A 20,585-nucleotide genomic window follows, 5' to 3' on the forward strand; every position below is an offset into this window, starting at 1 on the left:
AGATTTCACAATAAAGGAAACTACCTCATCGCCTAACAAATCAACCTTTTCTCAGTTTACTAGGGTTGGGGGGAGGATTTTTTAAATCAAGCATTCCTCATGTTTGTAAATTGAGTTGAATGAGAGTATAATTTGTTCACTACAGTCTGAAATGTGATGTCTTTACTTTGCAGGTTTGGTGAGTCAGATTCTCTCCCTGATTAGATTTTTTTGGTGCATGTGATTGGACTTGAGCTAACCCATGATCGGTGGTCATGTGTGTGGTCTAAAGGAGGGAAAATGGCAGCCTTGGAGTCTCATGTGTAACTGTGCTGTTTATATCTGGGATAAACTGATTGGTTACCACCAGCCAGCCAACCACCTACATCCTAAGAACATTTAAGCTACTGTCTCCTCTACAGCTGGATTTATACTCCAACATTTTCACAACGGCCACATTCCATCACATCACAGTCAAAACTATGAAGGGAGAACATCACACCATTCACACTAGAATAAATAATAATGGCTGACCACTGAACATTCTCATCATATCCATGTTATGTTTAGTTTATAGGTGTAAGTGTTATAAGTGTGTACGTTATTTTAATCAACTTTTAAACAACAATTGGTACAATGCACGTGGATATAAACTACAACAGTGTTGGAATACAGCATTCCTTCAACTTGGAAATGAGCGTTGCTGCATTTGTCTAACTGTGCCCTTTAATGGTCAGCAGCATGTGTCTGTGTATTCATTAATTTCCCCCTGTCTCCATGCCCGGCAGCATTAAACCTAGTTACCAACTAGAAACCTATTCCTCTACTAGAGAGCCAACTGGTATGTTGAGAAATGCTCTCTGCAGTGCAGCATTCCTCCACAGGGGACAGTACAACACAGTGACAGCCCCTCCCCCATGGCAGGCCAGTCAACTATCAAAAGGTGGTGAACAAAGGCACTGTTATTCCTTCGAGATGTGCTCTGTGATATGGGGAAGACTGTGCTGTCTTCCCACAGATGCCTGCCTGTTCCCGGGTCTGACCACTTGGTGGGTTTCATCCAGTGAAGGATAGAGGATAGAGAGCAGGAGGGATCAGCTTGTCCATGGCCTTAAAGATTCATAATACATCAGACCACTATATTAGTTTATAAGGTTGACAGATATATCATGGACACTGTAAGAACAGGTTATATTGAAGGGATCAAATTACTAGGCATGGCAAAGAGCCTTTTGAGAGCCGATTCAGATCAAACTCACTGCAATATGAAGGAATAGCGACCTCTTGTGAAGAACACATTGTCCTATAATTCCAGAAAAAATGAATGTATTGACTCAACATTGTCCTATAGACTAATTACAATGTAAAATAGATTTTCTGAAACACGATCGAACTGATATAACAATAATAGCATATGGTTTCAGTGAAGAATGTTTAAAATATTTGCATTATTAGCAAGGCATGGGAAATCATTAAAGTCAATTAATTGACTGCATGTGAGTAGGTTATTTAAAGATCTTCGTCGGGAATGATTGATTAAAATAAGCCTACCTCCTGATACTCTCATGCTGTTAGTAATACCGGATGTGCAGCCTCCATATGTCGCCTCTAAAAGGTAACATTTCCAAACAAATACATTTTAACCAAATAGCCTACACTTGAAATAAGTCTATTGTAGCCCTACACGCACTTTGAAATAGTAGAATAAATTAATTTTAATTTCAATCAAATTTAAAGCGGGCAAATAACTTAAGCTAATATTTGAGCATATTGGGTACCAATGCATGACAAAAAAGGCAATACGTTTACTGGGACAACAGTTTGTTTAAATGATTCACTGTGGGGTTTAGTGGCTAGGTATTTTCTTTAGGCATCCGCTCTCACTTTAAGAACGCAAGGGATCACGTGTACTATGAAACGCTACTAGTTTGGGAGAAAGTTTTGACAAGGCTCTGACTTGTTCCAACTTACCGTTGCAAACAATTGCAAAGATCTTACCAACTTTATAGAAACGCGATGGACGGGATTGCTCAGGTACCCTGCAATAAAGAGATGTTGGGTTGGCTAAATTAGATTTGAGAAGATCATTCAGATACCAGAAACCCAAAAGGAAATGCTGAAATTGTGACAAAGTTGACCAAAAATAACCATAGTCTGTACACATCTTTCTTTTTGCAACTAGAAAATGATGTCAGGATTCAGTCTTGATCTGGCTCCACTGAAAGAGCCTTTGGCGTTTATTCGAGTCCTAGAATGGGTAAGTCTGCAATCTCTCTATTAATGGTTTTAACGTGCAGTAGAATTACGATATAGCTGTCATGCACATCTTCGTAGATAACAAATGTAAGCGCGATACCAGTTGAGTTAGTGTTATCACCATCACCCATGCGGTCAACCACACAAGCAGCCTGAATCTCTACATCGTTTTCGTGCGTAGTGAAAAGACGTAGATAAATCCTCACTTTCTGAGATGCAACATTACAAGGGACGTTTAAACTTGAGCTCTGTCCCTCAATCAACCTTCTTCACTGTAAATCCTTATTTTTTCTCTAAAATTAAGTGGAAACATAAGCACCCTTCATTCTAATCATTCGGTGGAGTTAGGTTAGGGAACAGAATTCTAAGTTCATACAAGTCTTGTCAGGAAACTGAATAGCCTATGCTAAATATCAATCAGTTAAATACAAGGAACAGTAATAGGTAGGATGTGTTAATGAGGAAAAACTAATGTCATGTAATAGTGCTAGGTAATTAACAAGGCCTACTTGTACCAGTCTGACAGACTGTTTTTGAACTGCAGTCTTGGAGTTATTAATCATTCTGTGTTCTTAATATTCATTCAAGTAGAGTGCATGGTATGACTTCCCAGTGCAGCATAGCAAAGGAAGTTTGTATATGCATGCATTGCCAAATGCATCCGTTGGCTTCAGTGTTCTTTCTGTTAGTGCGTGTTGGAGAGGGAGGAAATGTCACATAGTCATGCTGCCCAGCAATACAAATTAGCACCCACATGGAACATGCTGACGAACAAATGGCATTAGGCAGACACGATCTGTTGTATGCAAGGCATTCAAATGTCTGTCCTGGCTGTATTATAACATTTGCACGTGTCCTTATTTTGTCTCTGGCTGCAGGTATTCTCTATATTTTCCTTTGCTACAACTGGGGGGTATTCTGGCTCCACCAGCATCAATGTTCAATGCCTAGGGACCACCATCAGCCAAGAAGTGTCGGCCATCTTTAGCTACCCCTTCAGGTATGTAGACACAAGTAAATACGCGTGGATTTAATTTGCAATGGTAAAGCACACCTGACTTCAAACATGTTTTGTAGGTCAACTTATTGACGTGTTACTTCTGTTTGCACAGGCTGATGGCGCATTCATACCAAGTACCCAGCTGTAAGAACGCCACAGGTCCCTCTGAGCTGTTCTTGACTGGGGATCACTCGTCCTCAGCTGAGTTTTATGTGTGTGTTGGAGTCTTGGCCTTCCTCTACACCACTGCTAGCCTGGTCCTTCTCCTGGGATACCAAAATATGTACAGAGACAGCAGTCGCGGCCCCATTGTGGTGAGTTTTCTTTGAGGAACATGTGGGGTGTTTGTACTGCTGACGTGGTCTGTGTGTGTCATACTAGGAGATGAATAAACAAATATTCAACAAAATAAAAGAAAGAAAAAAAACGGGACTAGAGAGTGTAAATATTAGAGTTCTTCTTAACTTCTTAAGTCAACTTTCCTGAATCTGACATTGAAGTCCTTGACTTCATTTGCCTGTTGCTGATCCTCTGCTGCCAACAGGATCTGCTGGTGACTGCAGCTTTTGCATTTCTGTGGCTGGTGTCCTCATCCGCCTGGGGCAAAGGCCTGACAGACGTTAAGTGGGCCACCAGCCCCTCGGTTCTCGTGAGCCTCATCCCTGTTTGCAAGGACATCAGTAACAAGTGCACACCAGGCGCCGTGCCTCACATGGGCCGCCTCAACTCCTCTGTGGTAGGAATCAGCAGAGTTAGCAGACCACCCAGTCCTGTTTGGGAATGTTTAATGAAAATACTTGCAAAGGTTGAACCGCTTCTTTTTAATGTAACCTACTTCCTGTTTAAAAAAAAAAATACTTATTCTCTCATTGCAGACCTTTGGATTTCTCAACCTCATACTATGGGGAGGTAACTGCTGGTTCATATTTAAGGAAACTCCCTTCCACAAATCAGCCTCCCCTCCTGCAGAAGTGGAGGATGGAGTGCGGCCGTCCTAACTAAATAACACGAATTTCAAATGTGTTTAAATGTAACACTTGCCAAATTTGAAAACATTTTACAGAAAGTGTCCAAAATGGTACATTGAGTCAATTGTGGGTCCTGACCAAGTGCAGATATTGAGGTAGGCACCATTTGTAGGTCAAAACTAATAACGTGTAATTCATTTCAGCTTGAACTTTGCATGTTCCTCTTAATTTTTCATTAGATATCTGCCTTGAATAAGACAGATTTTCCTAATCGCATACTGTTTAACTCGTTCAAACTCAATGTTTGTTATATAAAAAAAGAAGTTGAGTAATTGATGGGCAGTTCCTGGAAGTGAATGCCTTACTCCTGTGTTATAAATGTTAATTAAGACACATTGCATTAGTAAAAAGCCAGCAAACTGTAGTTCTCTTATTTATAGTATGGTATGCAATTGGTACAATATTACTCTGTTACATTGTTTTTGAAATGCACATTCTGAAATTAATGTTATATATTTAATGTGTGTCTATCTCACCTCCCATATTTTTATAAGAGGGGAAGGCAAGTTTCATGGTAATTAACGTCTTGTTATGCAGTACCGTGCCATATTTTATTTGTGTCCAATGACAGCCTTCATAGACCATGATTTTGGCTAATATGTCCAAAACTTTGTCGATCCCGGTAAAATAATCGCATTTAGCGATAGTACAAGTCTGAAAGGAAAATATGTAATGTGGTGTCACATTCCAGTCTGTAAATCATTAAAGGGAATCGCTGGTTTACTTCATTTTGCTCTGCATTACTGTACAAACATTGCAAAAGAATGTGTATTTTTCCCAGTGAGTGGAAAATGTGTGTAGTGAGTGGAAAATGTGTGTAGTATGTGAGACATGAATTGTAAATCAATTGGTATGTTTCTCTCTGGCACTGGTTGGGCCCTTTAATTCTGTGCACGAGCAGTCCAAATTAATCCAATGTGGGTACGAGTTTAATGACGTGATCCCCATGCGCGCGCGTTGATGGTGTCGGTTTGGAGAACGCGCAAAGGGCAGCAATGGCCGCTGTGGATCGGCGAAATCCTAATCTCGACGATTTTGTTGGATTTAATTGGAGCTCTTGGATAGATAGAGCTAATATTATCCCTTCAGAAGGTGAGTCATGTCCTCCCCACCACAAGCAGATTCGGTCAAATTACAGTGGCATTATACAGTGAAAACATTTTTGCAGTAAACCACGGTCTCCACAAATCCCAACCCAAACAAAAGACCCCCACGGTCCTAGTGCTGGATAGGTTACGTCCTTATTAATTATTAACGAGCTCGTTAGTATTAGCACACAAGAAAAGCAACTCCACGTCCATAAACTCTCCAATCCCCAAATGCCGATTGATAAGAGGAAGTAACAAGTGCAGGCGTGTGGCAGCAGCTAGCAAGCAATTTGTACTTCACAAACACGGTTAGCTAGTTGGCTAGCTGTTGCTATATCACAGTGTTGTAGCTACTCCGGACTACGACTTGCAAAAGCGTTATCCCGGCTTTTTTGTTAGCTTGTTGGTATATGTTAGCCCCAGGCAAAACAACACAGACTATACATTATTTGCCCCCAAAAAGATTAGTTCCGGTCTTACAGTTCATCTCCACAATAGGCCTTGATATAAATGGTTGAACTCAAAACTGAACGTATGTTACAGGGCCTATTCCAGAAGAATGCAACAAGTATGGAAAGAAAAGAGCAGAGACGATGACTCTCATGAAAGAGGGTGAGTTTCCCATGATGCTCCACCTACAGTGGCCACACAGATGGGGAGCTGTTGGCTATCCTACTTGCGCTGGAAACTATTGTTTCTTCAGTGTTGTACATTACAAAATTCCCTTCACGATTTTCAGATGGATACAGACAATAATTCAGAAATATGGCTAACCTGATGTGTACCAACTCTTGACCTCTACCCCCCATGCAGACATGTCCATATATGGCCATTGCCCAGAACGTGATGACTTCTACTTGGTGGTGTGCAGCCACTGTGGTCAGGTGATCAAGCCCCAAGCTTTTGAGAAGCACTGCGAGAGACGCCACGGGTCCATGAGCAAGCTTTGCAGCCCTCCCTTTCCCTCAGCTCACCAGCAGCATCCTAGACCTGGCCACCCCCCTTCACTCGCCCCGCCCCCCCGTGAGAGGCTGGCCAGCAGGCACCAGGGAGCCGAGCCCCCCTCAACACCTTCCCTCACCCAGCACAGACCCGTCAGATCTCAGAAGGAGGAAGTGAGGTAAGAAAAAAAAAAGTGTTTTTGTTCTGCATCTACCTTGTGCAATTTATGGTCAACTGGTCATGCTCACTCAGCAGTTTAAATGCCAACCACTGAAGCCATAGAATGGGTAGCTTTTCAGTGGCATAGCTGCCAAAGAACTGGTAAAGCAAGTCCGGTTGTGAGATCTGGGGGCTGAGGGGTGGGAAATGAGGACGAAAGTAACATATATGTGAAGTTGCACAGTCATATCTCTATCTTTCTCTCCTAGTTTACTTCCAGTGGAGAAACTGTCTCAGGACAGCCCTCCCTTTCCGTCCGACTCCCCCTCCCCTCGGCCCAGGGCTTCCCCCTTGGACTCAGGACCCCAGAACCCAGACGGGACGCCCTCTTCCACGCCACAGAAGCTCCCGCTGCAGAGAGCCGTGTCTGGGCAGCTGGAGGACACTCACCTTACCCTTGGGGGCCGCAGAACGGACGGCAGAACCTTCAAGAAGGTCTACAGTAAGTGTTCTTCTTTTTCAACCTCTCTTTAGGAAGAGGAGGGTTTTTTTTTCCCCAACTCGTTGCCAACTAAACAGTTTTGATGTTGGAACTGTGGTTGCATTGGAAAACTGTTTGGAAACATTACATTATAGAATGTGCTATCGGTAGAATGACGTGAATGTAATATGTGTTACACACAGTTACGACTTCCATCATGTGGTATTTTATGAATTTTGTCAATCACTGTCTGTGTCAAGCTTCTGACTGGCTTACTGTGTTACCCAGAGAAAGAATGTGACCTGGATAAGCACTGTGGAGTGCTGGACCCAGAGAGGAAGAAGCTATGTACCAGGCAGCTCATGTGCAATGTAAGTTCTTACAAACAGCAACTTTAAGCCTGTGGTGCAGTAGACCAGTGATGGCAAGTTACCAGAAAAGACACTGTCAGGGCTCGCAACTTTTTCCTCACTGTCCTTGCTTTACTCAACTCTGTTTTAGGCTTCTGTTTTCCTCTCCTCTACTCTCCACTCCTTTGACGGTGTGATTTTTTTTCTTTTTAGTTTCTAGTTTTCAAAAAATAGTTTCCAAATTAACATAATAAAAAAAAAGGTTTTTACAGAAAGCTTTAAAAGGTTAAAAAAAACTATATTTATTTTAAGTCTAGTATTGAACTGTCCCAGACATCCATTTCATCGTCCCCGGGATGACGGGACGCCATTAATTTAGAGCCCTGCACTGTGAATTACAATACCTTGACCATAATGAATAAAACAAAGTAAACAAGTCAAAAGGAGGATATGGGTTGGGTGTAAACGCTGTCCATCCATCTCCTCTTCCATCTCCGTTCTCAGATCCACTCCATCCACCAGCGACGGAAGGTGCTGGGCAGGAGTAAGACGTTCGACCAGCTGGTGGCAGAGCAGAGAACAGGCTCCAAGGGCCGAGACCTGGAGCAAACCCTGGCCTGCAGGGACTCTCCTAAAGAGCCCGTGCCACACACTGAGGCCCCTGAGGACCCGGTGGGGCCTCAACACAGCAGACGCGTCCTCAGCAACTGCACAATTCTCAGGTGGGAATCCTCGACACTTTGAGTGAAGAGCAAGAGCGAGCTCGGTGTGGCATGCCAAGGCCACGTGTCCATAACCAGTTTGTTCTACTGAACCACCAGATCCAGGGGCCCGTCAGAGAGTGGTGAAGAGGACGAGGAGGATGGAGTAGGGGTGGAGGTACAGCCCCCCTACCCCTTCAACCAGAGCTTGCCGTCCAGTGAGGGGAGCGACTCAGAGGACCACGAGGATGCTGGGGAGGATCTGCCCGCCACCCCCTGGCACCCCAGACCTATGGGGGTGAGTGCCATTACACACCTTGTTAGAATAAGGCTGGAGCTCTCGTAGGGGCTTCTCATTTGGAGTTAAGTGTATGTGTGTGTTTGTTTGTTTGTGTTTGCCCATAGAGTGGTGTATATAACATACAATTGTGTCTTTAGCTATGCACTTTTGGAAGCCACACAATGGGCTGCAGCGTCTTCACTTTTGACCGGCGGTTGCACCACCTACGGTTTGCACTCAGTGCCATGATGGAACATCACCTCAGTGCCCACTTGTGGAAGTGAGTCTCCTCCATTTTATTGTCCACATCTAAGTAATTGGTGCACAAGCGAAATTAAGATGGCCTAGGAGTTCAATTCATATGGCTCAAATGTAAACAAAACAAACTAAAGGTAACAATTATGTCTTTTTTCTGTATAGGAAAATACCTCAGATGACTGGTTTACGGTCGCATCAAGCTTCCATCACCCCCCCCATCTCCACAGGGTTGTCGGTCAGAGCTGGGAGCAGAGCTGTCCCTCCCTCTCGCCCCTCACTCAGGTCTTCACCCACCTCTCACCCACACAGAGCGTCAGGCAGGGAGAACTGCTCCTCCAGCCCCGGCTCCACCTCCTCAGGACAGTCCCAGACCAAGAGCGGTCAGCACAACCCCTCTTCCTCCACCCCTAGACACGCCCCCGGCCCGGGGCGACCCCGCAACCCGGTGGGGAGACCTAGCAAGGCCCGCCTCCGAGAGCGGGAACTCATGCGTGCCGCCAACGCGGAGAAGACAAAGCCTCCACGTGACGAGGACCAAGCCCCCAAGCACATCAGGGAACACCCACTCCAGGAGCGCGGTAGACAGCCCGACCCCGCCAGACTCTACCCCTCTCCTTCCTTCCAGGGACCAGTCAATGGCGCTCTCACAGTAGGAAAGAAGCCATGCACTCCGCCACAACCCTCAGAGTGGTACTCCCCCTCACCGGGCTTGGGGAAGCGACCCCCGCCGCCTCCCCTCCGTCCTCCGCACCCCTCCCCCCGGGGTAGGGGGCGACCCCCAGGGCTGCACAGGAGGGTGGTGGGCTATGACCACAGGGGCCTGGCCAACAAACGGAAAAGCAGCAGCAGTGGCGGCGGAGGTGGTTCCCCTAGTATCAGCACCCCATCCTCCCTGGCTCCAAAGTCCTTCTGTCTGACCCCACACTCCCAACCCAGCGTGCTCTCCTGGCGGGGGGACAGCATGGGAGGGGTGCTCGCCAGGGGCATGGAAAAGAGGATTGATCCCCAAAGAGTAAGTGGTAGTTATTTGACTGCATGGACCACATGCTAAGTTGCAGAATTGAAACACACTTGTATTTCGTTCTGAAAGAGTGTGTTAATATTCTCTGTAAAAAGATGTTACTCTTTACTCAAAGCCTTAATCCAAACACCACGTTGTATTTAGTCTGCCTAGTTTCTTGTTCCAAAAGCTGTTTTTTTTTGTGTCTCTACAGCCAAAAGGAACCCAACCAACACTAAGGAACCCTGCCTTATGAAAAACACTTGCAGAGCCATCCCACAGCAGTGTAGTGTTACTGCCAGCACAGATATTTGTGTGTTTGTGTGTGTGTGTGTTTGTTTCTGTGATTACAAGTCTTTAGGAGATAGTATATTTGTTACAGGTGTTGAGTTGCTTTGAATGTCACTGAATGGATCAGCTGATTTCCTGTTTTTGAACATAGACAGAGATACCTCAAAACCTAATTGTAATGCTGCTAAAATGAAATGTGGGAAATTTGATTAAAGACAAATTGACTGCTTAAAATGTTCTTTTTGTCATCGCTTTTACACTAAATACCATCAGAAAAAATATTTTCTATAGTATCTCATTAAATAAGCCTGACTGAAGCTAAAGACAAATTACCCGAGTGTCTAAATGTATATTTAATCTCTATGCAATTATAAACTCATCCAACGCAAATTCAAATCCAAGTGTCCTCTGCACAATACATTGTCTTTCACAATGACATGATGACACCACTAGATGGCGTCAAACTATCAACTATACTGAAAGACCGTTACATCAGCTTGATCTGTGTAATTGGATTAAAGTACTTCCAGTTTTGTTGATGATCTCTGTTGATGTACTTGACTTGCCAACAGTCATTACCAGTCACAGATGACGGCAGAGTGAGAATTGTTTGTTTTTCGGTAGGCTATCTATGATGAACATCTGTCATAAAGCTTTTCTAATGTAATCTAACACCATAATTTCCCTCTCAACAGTGATGCAAGAATAATCATTCTATAGCTGTCTTACAGTCTGTGGTAAGTACTATTCTATCATACAGTAAGTTGGATAGTAGGAAGACAGGTCTGCTAAACATTTAGGTGATTACAAATGCGCTACTGTCCAATGTGTCCCTTTTAGCTAAGAAATTCTGATGGATTTTTCAATCTTTAAACCTTTTTTATGGACTGAATCAGCTCTAAATAACACAAACATTAGAAGTGACGTTGATACAGCAGAGTAAGAAAGCCCACAAGCTATAAGTAAAACACTTCTTATATTTTATTGAATTGAAAGTATTCATGATAATATGTTCTCTCTACAGTGTCACCTATACTTGTTTGTGTTACACTATTCTGCAGTCAGATAAGCTGAACTTCTTTAGCATTCCATGCAAAGCCATTCAACGTTAATATCAAGACCTCTTTAATTCAATGGCAGACTTATCATTGATGCAGTATCATATAGGGCAGGGTGTGAGCAGAAGCTGTATAAAAGCTGTAATCTACAGTTGCCTCTATAGTGCCTTTTCAGTCCAATATACCATATTTTTACGGTGTACATGGATTAAACATAGTGAGGTTGAAAATAAACGAGTGCAAATACCATATTGCACACAAATATGAAAGATGTCAAATCTACTGATTTGGTATTGTTTCGTTTTTCAGTTTGACACACTGAATAGACCTAAGGAAAGTCTCTGAGCATTTTGACAGCTGTCATAATGATTCTTTTTACGGCTGTGAAGGCTGTGAGGAAGCAGCTCACACAAACCCCTCCTGAGGTGCCTGTGTATTCAACACCTGAAAAGACGTGAGTCATTTGTCAATCACCTCCTCTACCAGTCTGTGCTCTCTCAGTTATGATGCCTTTTGATTATATTGATGACAGTCATGAGCAAAAATAACTTTCTATCAAAATAACAACTCTCCTTTTGAAATGAGCAAAAAAATTTAACCGGATAGGAGTGACTGTTTCATGAACTGTTGCCCTCACATTTCTAGATGCCTGGATAGTCTGCAGCAGAGCATGAAGTATACAATTTTCCAATACTCCACACAAAACTTGAGATATACACACTTAAATTACAGAATGAGGGCCAACATTGAAACAAGCGACATAAGCAAGGTTCAAAACAAAATGTTAAATGGTCAACAGCGTTGGAAAAGACAAGAGCACTGTAAGTATACTGGTATAAACCTAGCAATACACACAACTCAACAATATTAAACAAATAGTGATGTCTTCAGAGACCTCGGGTGGTTGGAGAGCTATATCTGAATAGGAAGGCAGAATACTTTATTTTGGTTTCTTACCAACTATAGGAAGCTAGGATGCTACACAGCAGAATAATTGAGCTTGTACTTTGACAGGCTAGTGAGAAACGCCACCTATTATCAGAAGCATCTATAACTCGGCGGACTGTGGGCTGTAACAGAGTTGGCTACAAACAGACACTCTGTAGTTAGAATCAACCAACTATAAACATGCAGCAGGAAACCTATTCCTATAACATCTCATCAAGGTTTACTAGCTATTAGCAGCAGCTATGTGCTATCAGGGTGACATATATTGCCTTGGGAGAGTGCAGTTTAGGACGCCCACATTTTTACCCACTGGGAGATATATGAAATGATGATGGCTATTCTGATAATACTCTGATGAGACTAACAATGTTAAGCTTATGAATGTGTATTTTGTATGTCCATTAAACTATTGCATTCTCCTTTAAAGATTAAACGGCTGAGATCTCAGTCCCTGTCAGTATGTCTGGAGCTCTACCTGACTTTCCTCTGTGAGAGGAAGAGGAGTGATTCACACACACACCACCTCTCTGGTGAGTGTGACTTCCCTCTCTCACCCACACAGAACAAGCTGTATGTCTACATGTGCAGGCATATACAGTCACTGTATGGTGCTGTAGCCTCCAAGCATCACCCTACAATAGACATTCTGTTCACATCCAACCAGATCATCCATAGTTAAGAGGTTGTTTGGCATGATCGTATCTGATGACTGACTAACTATATTAGCTAAACTTGGGTCAAATAACATTATAAATCCTTGGGCATTCTTTTCAGTCTTGAACTTAGTGTCGTAGCACTAGTGGTGTAGCCTACACTTCATTTTATAAGCTAGTTCAAGTAGGCCTATCGGAAAAAAAGTGTATTTGAAATACTATTTGGTCCCAGGTTGACTGTAACCGTATTTTGGCACAGACTGAAATCAGATGACTCAGTATGAAAACAAATGTTGTTTGTAAGCTCAAGGCTTTTCCCTCATGAACAAATGAGAGAGCACAAACACGAGGGCCTCGTGTTCATTGCTTGACTGAATGACTGCTTTACAATCCAACAAAGGGTGGCTTTCAGATGGCTAAAATACTAAAAAAAAAAAGTGTGTGAATCAAGGCTGCCAATGGACATGGGTAAAAGATGAATGCCTTTGTATCAGTGTGGCTGAGGAAAACCTTCTGTCAATATCCCTGTCTGTGTAAGCGGATAGGCAGGCATAAGGAAGCCTTATCCCATCAAAAGATGTCACCAGCATTTAGAAATTCATAGCCTCATCGTTGTCATGACAAAGACCCTCACTGTAATACAATCACTCCTTTTATTTTTTTGCCAAGATATGGACGTCTGTTCAAAACCCGGTTAAATTAGGCTCCACAGCATGAGACTCTCCATACATTTGCATAATTAATTTAATTTATAATGGACCCAATAATCAATGGAGGAAATTGAAGGAGATAGCTTTCTTTTGATTGAGTGTAACACTGACGGGGGCCTATCACTTTTATGGTGCACAGGTAATTTCTGCTGATATCAGGGAACTTCAAATAATGGGGCTACTTCAATCAGGTACACACAAACTCTTACGTACTGGCTAGTTATGAGTACTGGCTACAGGATAGACTGGTGTTATTATGAAATTTCCTAGACCTCTTAATTGTATGTAAAGAGGACTACCAGTCTATATAAAATCTATGGCAACGTAGACCATAATATTAAGAAAAACACATAACCACTGGTATGGAAGCTATGCCGAATACACACCCAAAGTAGGATGCTTACAAATCACCAACACCCCTATTCATCTACACATACTTATGATCCTTCAACTTTGTGAATTATAGCGACGACAACATATCACTAAGGTGTACAGACATTTTCAACAAAATTATTCAAGGACCCTTTCCACCACTGACAAGGCTTGACATTTTTACACAACATGTTGAGAAAAGCTAATGCTATAAGAAGACAAAGGAGTAGTCTGAACCTGCAGATCATGGCACCTTAGACAGACAGCACTATGAACAGTCTGTTATACCTTTGCTTGACTGGTGAGGACAATGATACCAGACCTTGAGCAGGAAACAGTTTCATTACAATTTCCCAGCAGTCTCTATTTTCACTGTACCTACAGTGTACCTGTGTCTAAGGTTTAAACATATATAACCTACAGTTTACATTAGATAACTAAGAGCATACACACAATGAACAATATGGTTGTTTTGTGCATTACATTGCTTTGCTATTATTACTCACTAATCCCAGCGTTTAACGACTGAACTCGTTTCTCTCTAATTCAAATGACATCTCTCAGTGTGAGGCAAATCTATGTGAGAGGCAATATGAATGGTACTCAAGAGGTGAACTTAGAAGTGAACCCTCCTTAAGTGAGGACAGCTGTAAATAAACATCTGAGAATGAGTCAGGATGATCACAAACATGATCGGTCACTTTTTATTGTGCTATTGCTATCTCATTTATGAACAACTATCTGACCTCGTCAGCTATCCTCGAGGAGGTTAAGCCATACACGTATATCTATATGCGCTACATTTTCTTCTCTCCCACGCTGTCTGGGTCTGAATATGATGTGTGTTCATGGCATGCCTTCCTGCTCTACATGACTCACCGATTATAACTATTCCTAACCTGGCGATGTCATCACGTCTCTATGAGTCTGGACAGGAGTGAAGTGGTCTACACCTATCGTATGTGCTGAGAACTACAAAAGATTCACTGTAGTTTTACATCTAAATATGAGTCTACAAGGCTCATTTTAATGACTGGATTATTTTTCCTACTTTCTTTGCTAAACTCATTATCAAGTGCTTCCTGTTTATCCACCAATCAACACGTCTCTTGGTGAGTAGAGGAAGTGTAATACCAACGGTAAAGCTTATCACTTATCATGGGAATACAGCCCACTTACTGACAGGCATTCACAGTATGTATATGTAAGTGCTACAGATTAAAATGCTGGAAAGGTATATATATTGTCCTTGTTAATTACCAAGGCAACTGGCTTAATATTCCCCTTTAAGCCTCTGACTTCTCAGGGTAGTGGTCTGTAGAAGGAAATGGTTTTCTGTCCATAATCTCCACTTCCAGAAAGTCACAGTTTAGCTTTGTCGACATGGTTGAAATTGCACCAGGTAAGTTCTGTGTTCACGTGTCCCACACTTCATTAGGTCTGTACCATCTCAGACCACCATGGGGGTGTCTGAGAACACCGAGCTGATGGACTCTGCCACTGACTTCTTTCTCCGGCCCTTCCCCAACATACCGGCCTCCTCATCCATTTCCTCATCCTCCCCGTTGGGGTTGACGTTGCCGTTCTGGCCCTGCAGGTCCTTTGGGTCTATGAAAGCAACGTGCCTGTTCAGGTCAGCCTTTTGGGCGGGGTCGTCGTGGGTAGGTGTGGCACTGAGCATCGATGAGTGGATGCTGTCCTCCCGGTGGTTCTTGCCCTTGCCAGGGCAGCAGAAACATCGGCAGGGCGTCAGGTACAAGTAGATGATAACCAGCACCACACTTGCCAGGCAACCCACCAAGGTGGTGTAGGCCGTGTTTAGATTCTCGCCGCCCCCGTTCAGCGTGAAGTTGTGCACCTTCACCTGCACGTAGATAGTCTCGTTGAGGACCTCGCTTACCGCAAAGCACGTGTACGTCCCCCCGTCATCGGGCCGTATCGGGCTGATCTTGAGACTACCATCCGGGAGGACCTTGGCGCTTAGATTGGCCCCAGGCGACACCACCACGTTACCGGGCAACACCCAGGTCTTGGACATGTACCTGGTCTTGGTGTCGCAGCTGAGAAGCAGGGTCTGTTCCAGATAGGTCTCCTGCTCTGTCTCGCTGAAGGTGCTGCAGTTCATCCAGTCTCCATTGAGGTCGAACGCTCGCACGCTGGTTTTCTGAGAGTCCGGCAGGATGCAGGTGTAGTCGTCCTTAAAGTCCAGGACTGAGTTGAGCCTGCGGATGTGCCAGTGGGCCAGCAGGCTGTATAGGTCACAGCTACACAGCAAGGGGTTATTATGGAAGTAGAGTCCGTTCTTGATCCAGGCAGGCAGTACTTGCAGCTCCTCAATGGGGAGGGCCTTGATCCTATTGGATGACACGTCCAGAAGGCTGAGTTTCTCCAGACGGCTCTTGTCCTTGACCAGCTCCAGGGGGAAGCGTGAGATCTGGTTCTGGCTCAGGTAGAGCTTCTGCAAGCTCAGCAGGCCTGTGAGGGCTGTACGATCTATCTGAACTATGTGGTTGTTGTAAAGGAGAAGCACCTCCAACTTCACCAGAGGCTCAAAGATAAACTCGTCCAACTGGTGGAGGTTGTTGGAGGAGAGGTCCAAGTAGCGCAGCTGCTTGACGTACAGGAAGGCCTCAGAGGACAGGAAGTGGAGGCCGTTGTGACTGAGCAGGAGGTTGTGGAGCTTCACCAGTTTGATTGTGGTCCAGTCTGCCCGCAGGCGAGCAATGTCGTTATAGCTCAGGTCCAGCACGGCCATGTAGAGAGGAAGCCCTCGAGGAACGGTGGTCAGGTTCATTTTGGAGCAGCTCACTATGTTGCTGGTGCAGATGCAGGTCTTGTGACAGTTGAGGGTGGACCCTGTGGCCACGGGCAACCAGAGGAGAGCCAGGGAGAGGTAGAGGGGCCACCTCACCTGGTTGCTCATGCAGTAGGAGCGGTCCAGCAGGTAGTCTCTTGCTCTGCTTGGAGGAGGCAACATGATAGCAGTGAGTCGCAGTCAAGGATTAGTCCTCTATTGTTCCGTCCTCACAAAACAGCATGGAACAGCAGCTGGAGGAATCCCAGGCATTGCTAATTGAAGGCTGTAAAGAAAATCAAACGTGGGTGACTATTGTTGGAAATAAACATGGCTATTGGATGGAAGTGAATGTCGTCATGGTTACATGCCTAGTGAATCCATTCTCCAAAACACATATACTGTACACACACACACACGCACACTCACATACATACATACACACACTGGTGAAACACAAAATACATGCCATTTATTTACAGATCTTTCCAACTGCTCTATCCATTCTATAAGATCGGATATTTACCACGGTTGTTTTGAGCCAAACCATCATACGTTGTGTTTTATTTCCAAAATGCACGTGAATGTTGTTTTTATATAACATACCTTACGAGACTATGTGGTCCTTTTCAGTGGGCGCTTCAGACACATGTTTACACTGAACTGTCACTTCCAGTATCCTCGGTCTAATGCAAGGACATCGGGTGCAGGGATGGAGTCGATAAACAGCGCAAGAGAAATCCTCGCTTAATAATCCAGATACACAACAGTTACCAAAAACTAGTTAAATTACGCAAGTACAAGATTACGTAAAGATCAGAGAACACAAGTCCATCGGATTGCTGTCACACATAATTATAGAATGTGGAATCTGAATCAATGATAGGATGGGCTTGTTTTTGTAAAGAGGTCCACGCGGCCTTGACATTACGTCTTCTGCAGCAAATCAGTGCAATTGTGAGCAGGTCTGGGTCCTCAGTCCGCACGAGTCACATCAGCATCCCTGCTATGTAAATTACTGGAGCGCATGAGCAGTCTCACCAGCAAGACAGGAGAAATAGCCCGGTTGTCGGTTATCGGATATAAACCAAGATACAGTGCTCGTGCCACATTGCTGAAATGGGACGATTTAAGTTACCTTGTTTTCACTGCCGGACATTGCCTTATCCTGATCAAGCATCGACCGGTTCAAATGCCCAAAACCGCGTGGAAGAGGCTACAGTAATAATCTATTTACCCCTCCCATAGAACAAATGCTCCGTGCGTGTAAAAACACGAGCATGCATCTAAAAAGCTTATGGCATTCTGAATGGTGCGCATGTTTCGTTTTGAAACACTTTGATCTCTTAGACATATTTTGGATGTTTGTTTCTAATAATACTAGTATGCATCAATATAATGGGATACGCTATAAAGATATCTGATATTTGAACACATTTGAAAACGTGAAAATCCATAATTATGGGTATACCTCTTTCATCGAGACACACAATGACCATTTGAATCTCACCTAAACTCTCAAGGCTTTACTAATTAATGATGTGGGACCTCATTAAGGGGTTAATACTGCTCTATGACCTACCTGTATCAAAGCCTTAAACAAGGCAGGCTATAACAAAGGCCCCTAAGTTGTATTAATACAATATTTGTTGACACAGTCATCAGTATTTAAGATAGTTGGCTAGTGGCTATGGAGTTTGGATGTTCACTTTCTCCCTGTGTTTACTAATTAATGTTGATGAATTAATTACAACCAGGATAGATTCTGTTTAGATAGTCAGCAGTTCCACTGGCGCCTGGCAACACAGCACTGAGCACTCTCGAATCACTCCCGTATTCCCGTGTGTGTGTTTTGGAACTCCCCCCGTTAATTGACCTTCTTTTTCTTTGAGGGGATTTGTAGCTTGGGTGTTCACAGTAGTGCACCTTGTCGCTGATGACAGGGTCTGTTATGTGGAGGCAGGACCCACCTCTGCCGCTAGGCTACAGGCAGCAGGAGCATCAACCAGCTACTTCCACCTACTCGGCCAATCAGAACAATTTACCCACCGATGATTTCCTCTCAGCACTGCACATGCTCCCCTCCTTGCCAAACCTGCTTACTATGCCACTCTGTTTACACATTTGATTGGGTGCGTTTATGGATGGCCACGCTGAGCAGGGGAAACCTTGTAATTGTATTCAAGCGTCTCCTCCCACACGGGCAGATTTGAAGAGCCTTTTTGGAAAATCCCTGTGCTACGGAAATAGTGTGGCATTTTTGGCCAGCCTTGGATGGTTAAGTCCCATGTACCTACTGGACAGGCCATAAAACCACCATAGCGACCCCCTTAGGACTAATCATTTACCGTGCTTAATGAATGAAAATCTAAATACAGACTAGCATCTGTGTAATGGAGACTTTGCCCTTGAGGGGACAGTGGCTAAATCTATTTGATGAACTGGGAGGATCTTGTGTTGCAAAAGGAAGTGATGGTCATACGTTCTCCCAGCCTACCAGAGTGTGTGTTCAGCAGTTTCAAGGGAGCCCCAGAAGTGCCCCATAGATCTCCCGTGCCAGGTCAAACCCAGGTGAACAAGAGCAGAGTGATGAGGCAGGGCAGGAACAGGCCAGGGCAGATGTGCGTGGGCGATCCTTAGTGACTCCTAGCTCTTTGAATCTCAAGTAGATTTTACCCATTAGTTGCACCATCAATCTTGACTCTGTCAGGGCTCTGAAGCAGGAGATATTCCCTCCTGCAGGAAGGCAAGCCTTTTCCCTCGGCTAGACATTGACAGGAGACTGTCCCGAATTTCAGAAATTCTGTTATTGGTCAGAATTGGTCTTACATTTTGAACGCATTGTCGAATTACTGGTAAATGTAATCTATTACGTTATTGATTGCGTACATTTCCAACAGGACCAACTAGGCTGCCGTACAGTGGCTCACCAGAGAGGAAATAAAAGGACACACATGGGGGCATTGTGACAGGGGGCTCAGGTGGCTGAGCGGTTAAGGAGTCATGCTATTAATCAGAAGGTTGTTGGTTCGATGTACTTACTGTAAGTCGCTCTGGATAAGAGCGTCTGCTTAATGACTAAATGTGATAAGGATGACCGTGAGTGTAAGCCAAATGTGACTGTGTCTGACCAGAGACCAAGTAGACATTGTAGTGAAATCGAGCTCAAAGTGATTAATGTTCCCTTCCACTCCTGCCTCCTGCTGTGATAGGGATAGTGTTGCCTGGCAACCGCCCGCGGGGCCCTGGGTTCACTGTGGCTTTCCCTCCCTTTCAGCGTTCTGTTTGTACCTGCCCCGACACCCTCCGAGCCGGGAAGAACACTGACCCTGCACAACACCTACCACCGCCAGACAACCGCGGTCTCCATGGTGAAGACAAGACGGCGACAAACCGACGGACGCTCGGCGAAGGACTTTTCTGTTCCATAATGCATCGTCTTGGGTTTGAAATATGAATTAGTAATATGAATGTGACAGAATGTCTTTTATTTTGCAGCAAGATAGTGTCATCCAAGACAAACAGCTGAATATGTTCCAAAGCAACACACACCAGTGAATCATACTGCTTGCTAGGCGATGCCAGGGTGTTGTTTGCGGGGTGTTAGCGTGGTCTCATCTTACCCTGCATGAACCCAGCCATGACCAAGCTTCTTAGCCTGCCGCCAACACCCTGCAATCAGGAAGTCCTTTCTCTATTCTCAGGACATGTCGAGTTTATTCTGTTTCACCACAAGATAACAGTGTAGGAAATGACAGGAGGGTTTCTGCATCACTGGTCGTATACCTCGGAGCTCCGTGGTCATTCTCTAGAATAGATGATCCCATGTTTACTCTCTCTGTGCACCACCTGGCGTCCTCACACGCATGATAAACACATTATCCGGTCACCCGGGAGCGGTTTGTTTTACAATACACACAGCTGGCGACAGGGAAGACCCCGACCAGCTACAGTGCCCTCCAAAAGTATTGGAACAGTGAGGCCAATTCCTTTATTTCTGCTGTAGACTGAAAACATTTGGGCTTGACATCAAACGATGAATGTGAAACCAGAGATCAACGTTTCAGCTTTTATTTCCAGGTATTTACATCAGGATCTGATGCACAAATTAGAAAATATCACCTTTTTGTTCGAACCCACCCATTTGTCACGTGAGCAAAAGTATTGGAACATGTGACTGACAGGTGTGTTTTGTTTCCCAGGTGTGTCCTATTACATACATTATTCAATCAATAAA

At 44.2% G+C, this 20,585-nt stretch overlaps 3 protein-coding genes and 1 long non-coding RNA gene across 5 annotated transcripts; 3 read left to right on the forward strand and 1 right to left on the reverse strand.

Annotated features, from left to right (window-relative positions):
• The first annotated feature begins 1,524 nt into the window (after positions 1-1,524).
• sypl2b (synaptophysin-like 2b) lies at positions 1,525-4,627 on the forward strand. 2 transcript variants are annotated; one of them, XM_047039225.1, is made up of 6 exons: positions 1,525-1,594; positions 2,162-2,236; positions 3,114-3,235; positions 3,348-3,549; positions 3,780-3,971; positions 4,111-4,627. In XM_047039225.1, exons 2-6 carry the CDS (start codon positions 2,165-2,167, stop codon positions 4,231-4,233), a joined length of 711 nt encoding a protein of 236 aa, XP_046895181.1. In that variant the 5' UTR covers positions 1,525-1,594; positions 2,162-2,164; the 3' UTR covers positions 4,234-4,627. The 2 variants fall into 2 exon arrangements, with proteins under 2 accessions (XP_046895181.1, XP_046895180.1); XM_047039224.1 differs by lacking the exon at positions 1,525-1,594 and adding an exon at positions 1,803-2,013.
• Positions 4,628-5,075: 448 nt separating this feature from the next.
• Positions 5,076-10,042, forward strand: atxn7l2b (ataxin 7-like 2b). The gene is made up of 10 exons (XM_047039221.1): positions 5,076-5,355; positions 5,895-5,963; positions 6,165-6,471; positions 6,722-6,954; positions 7,222-7,304; positions 7,788-8,005; positions 8,105-8,282; positions 8,423-8,544; positions 8,685-9,534; positions 9,737-10,042. The coding sequence occupies exons 1-10, from the start codon at positions 5,259-5,261 to the stop codon at positions 9,776-9,778; spliced, it is 2,199 nt and encodes a 732-aa protein (XP_046895177.1). The 5' UTR covers positions 5,076-5,258; the 3' UTR covers positions 9,779-10,042.
• An 837-nt stretch (positions 10,043-10,879) lies between these two features.
• LOC124480151 lies at positions 10,880-19,740 on the forward strand. Its single transcript, XR_006957531.1, has 3 exons — positions 10,880-11,692; positions 12,247-12,349; positions 19,626-19,740. It is a non-coding gene; the product is annotated as an uncharacterized LOC124480151 (long non-coding RNA).
• On the reverse strand, positions 12,667-17,268 carry amigo1 (adhesion molecule with Ig-like domain 1). The gene is made up of 2 exons (XM_047039222.1): positions 16,955-17,268; positions 12,667-16,634 (listed from the first exon to the last, which is right to left on the reverse strand). Exon 2 carries the CDS (start codon positions 16,529-16,531, stop codon positions 15,005-15,007), a length of 1,527 nt encoding a protein of 508 aa, XP_046895178.1. The 5' UTR covers positions 16,532-16,634; positions 16,955-17,268; the 3' UTR covers positions 12,667-15,004.
• Positions 19,741-20,585: the final 845 nt, after the last annotated feature.

The sequence above is a fragment of the Hypomesus transpacificus genome, chromosome 18 (assembly GCF_021917145.1).
Source record: "Hypomesus transpacificus isolate Combined female chromosome 18, fHypTra1, whole genome shotgun sequence".
Taxonomy (NCBI): Eukaryota; Metazoa; Chordata; class Actinopteri; order Osmeriformes; family Osmeridae; genus Hypomesus; species Hypomesus transpacificus.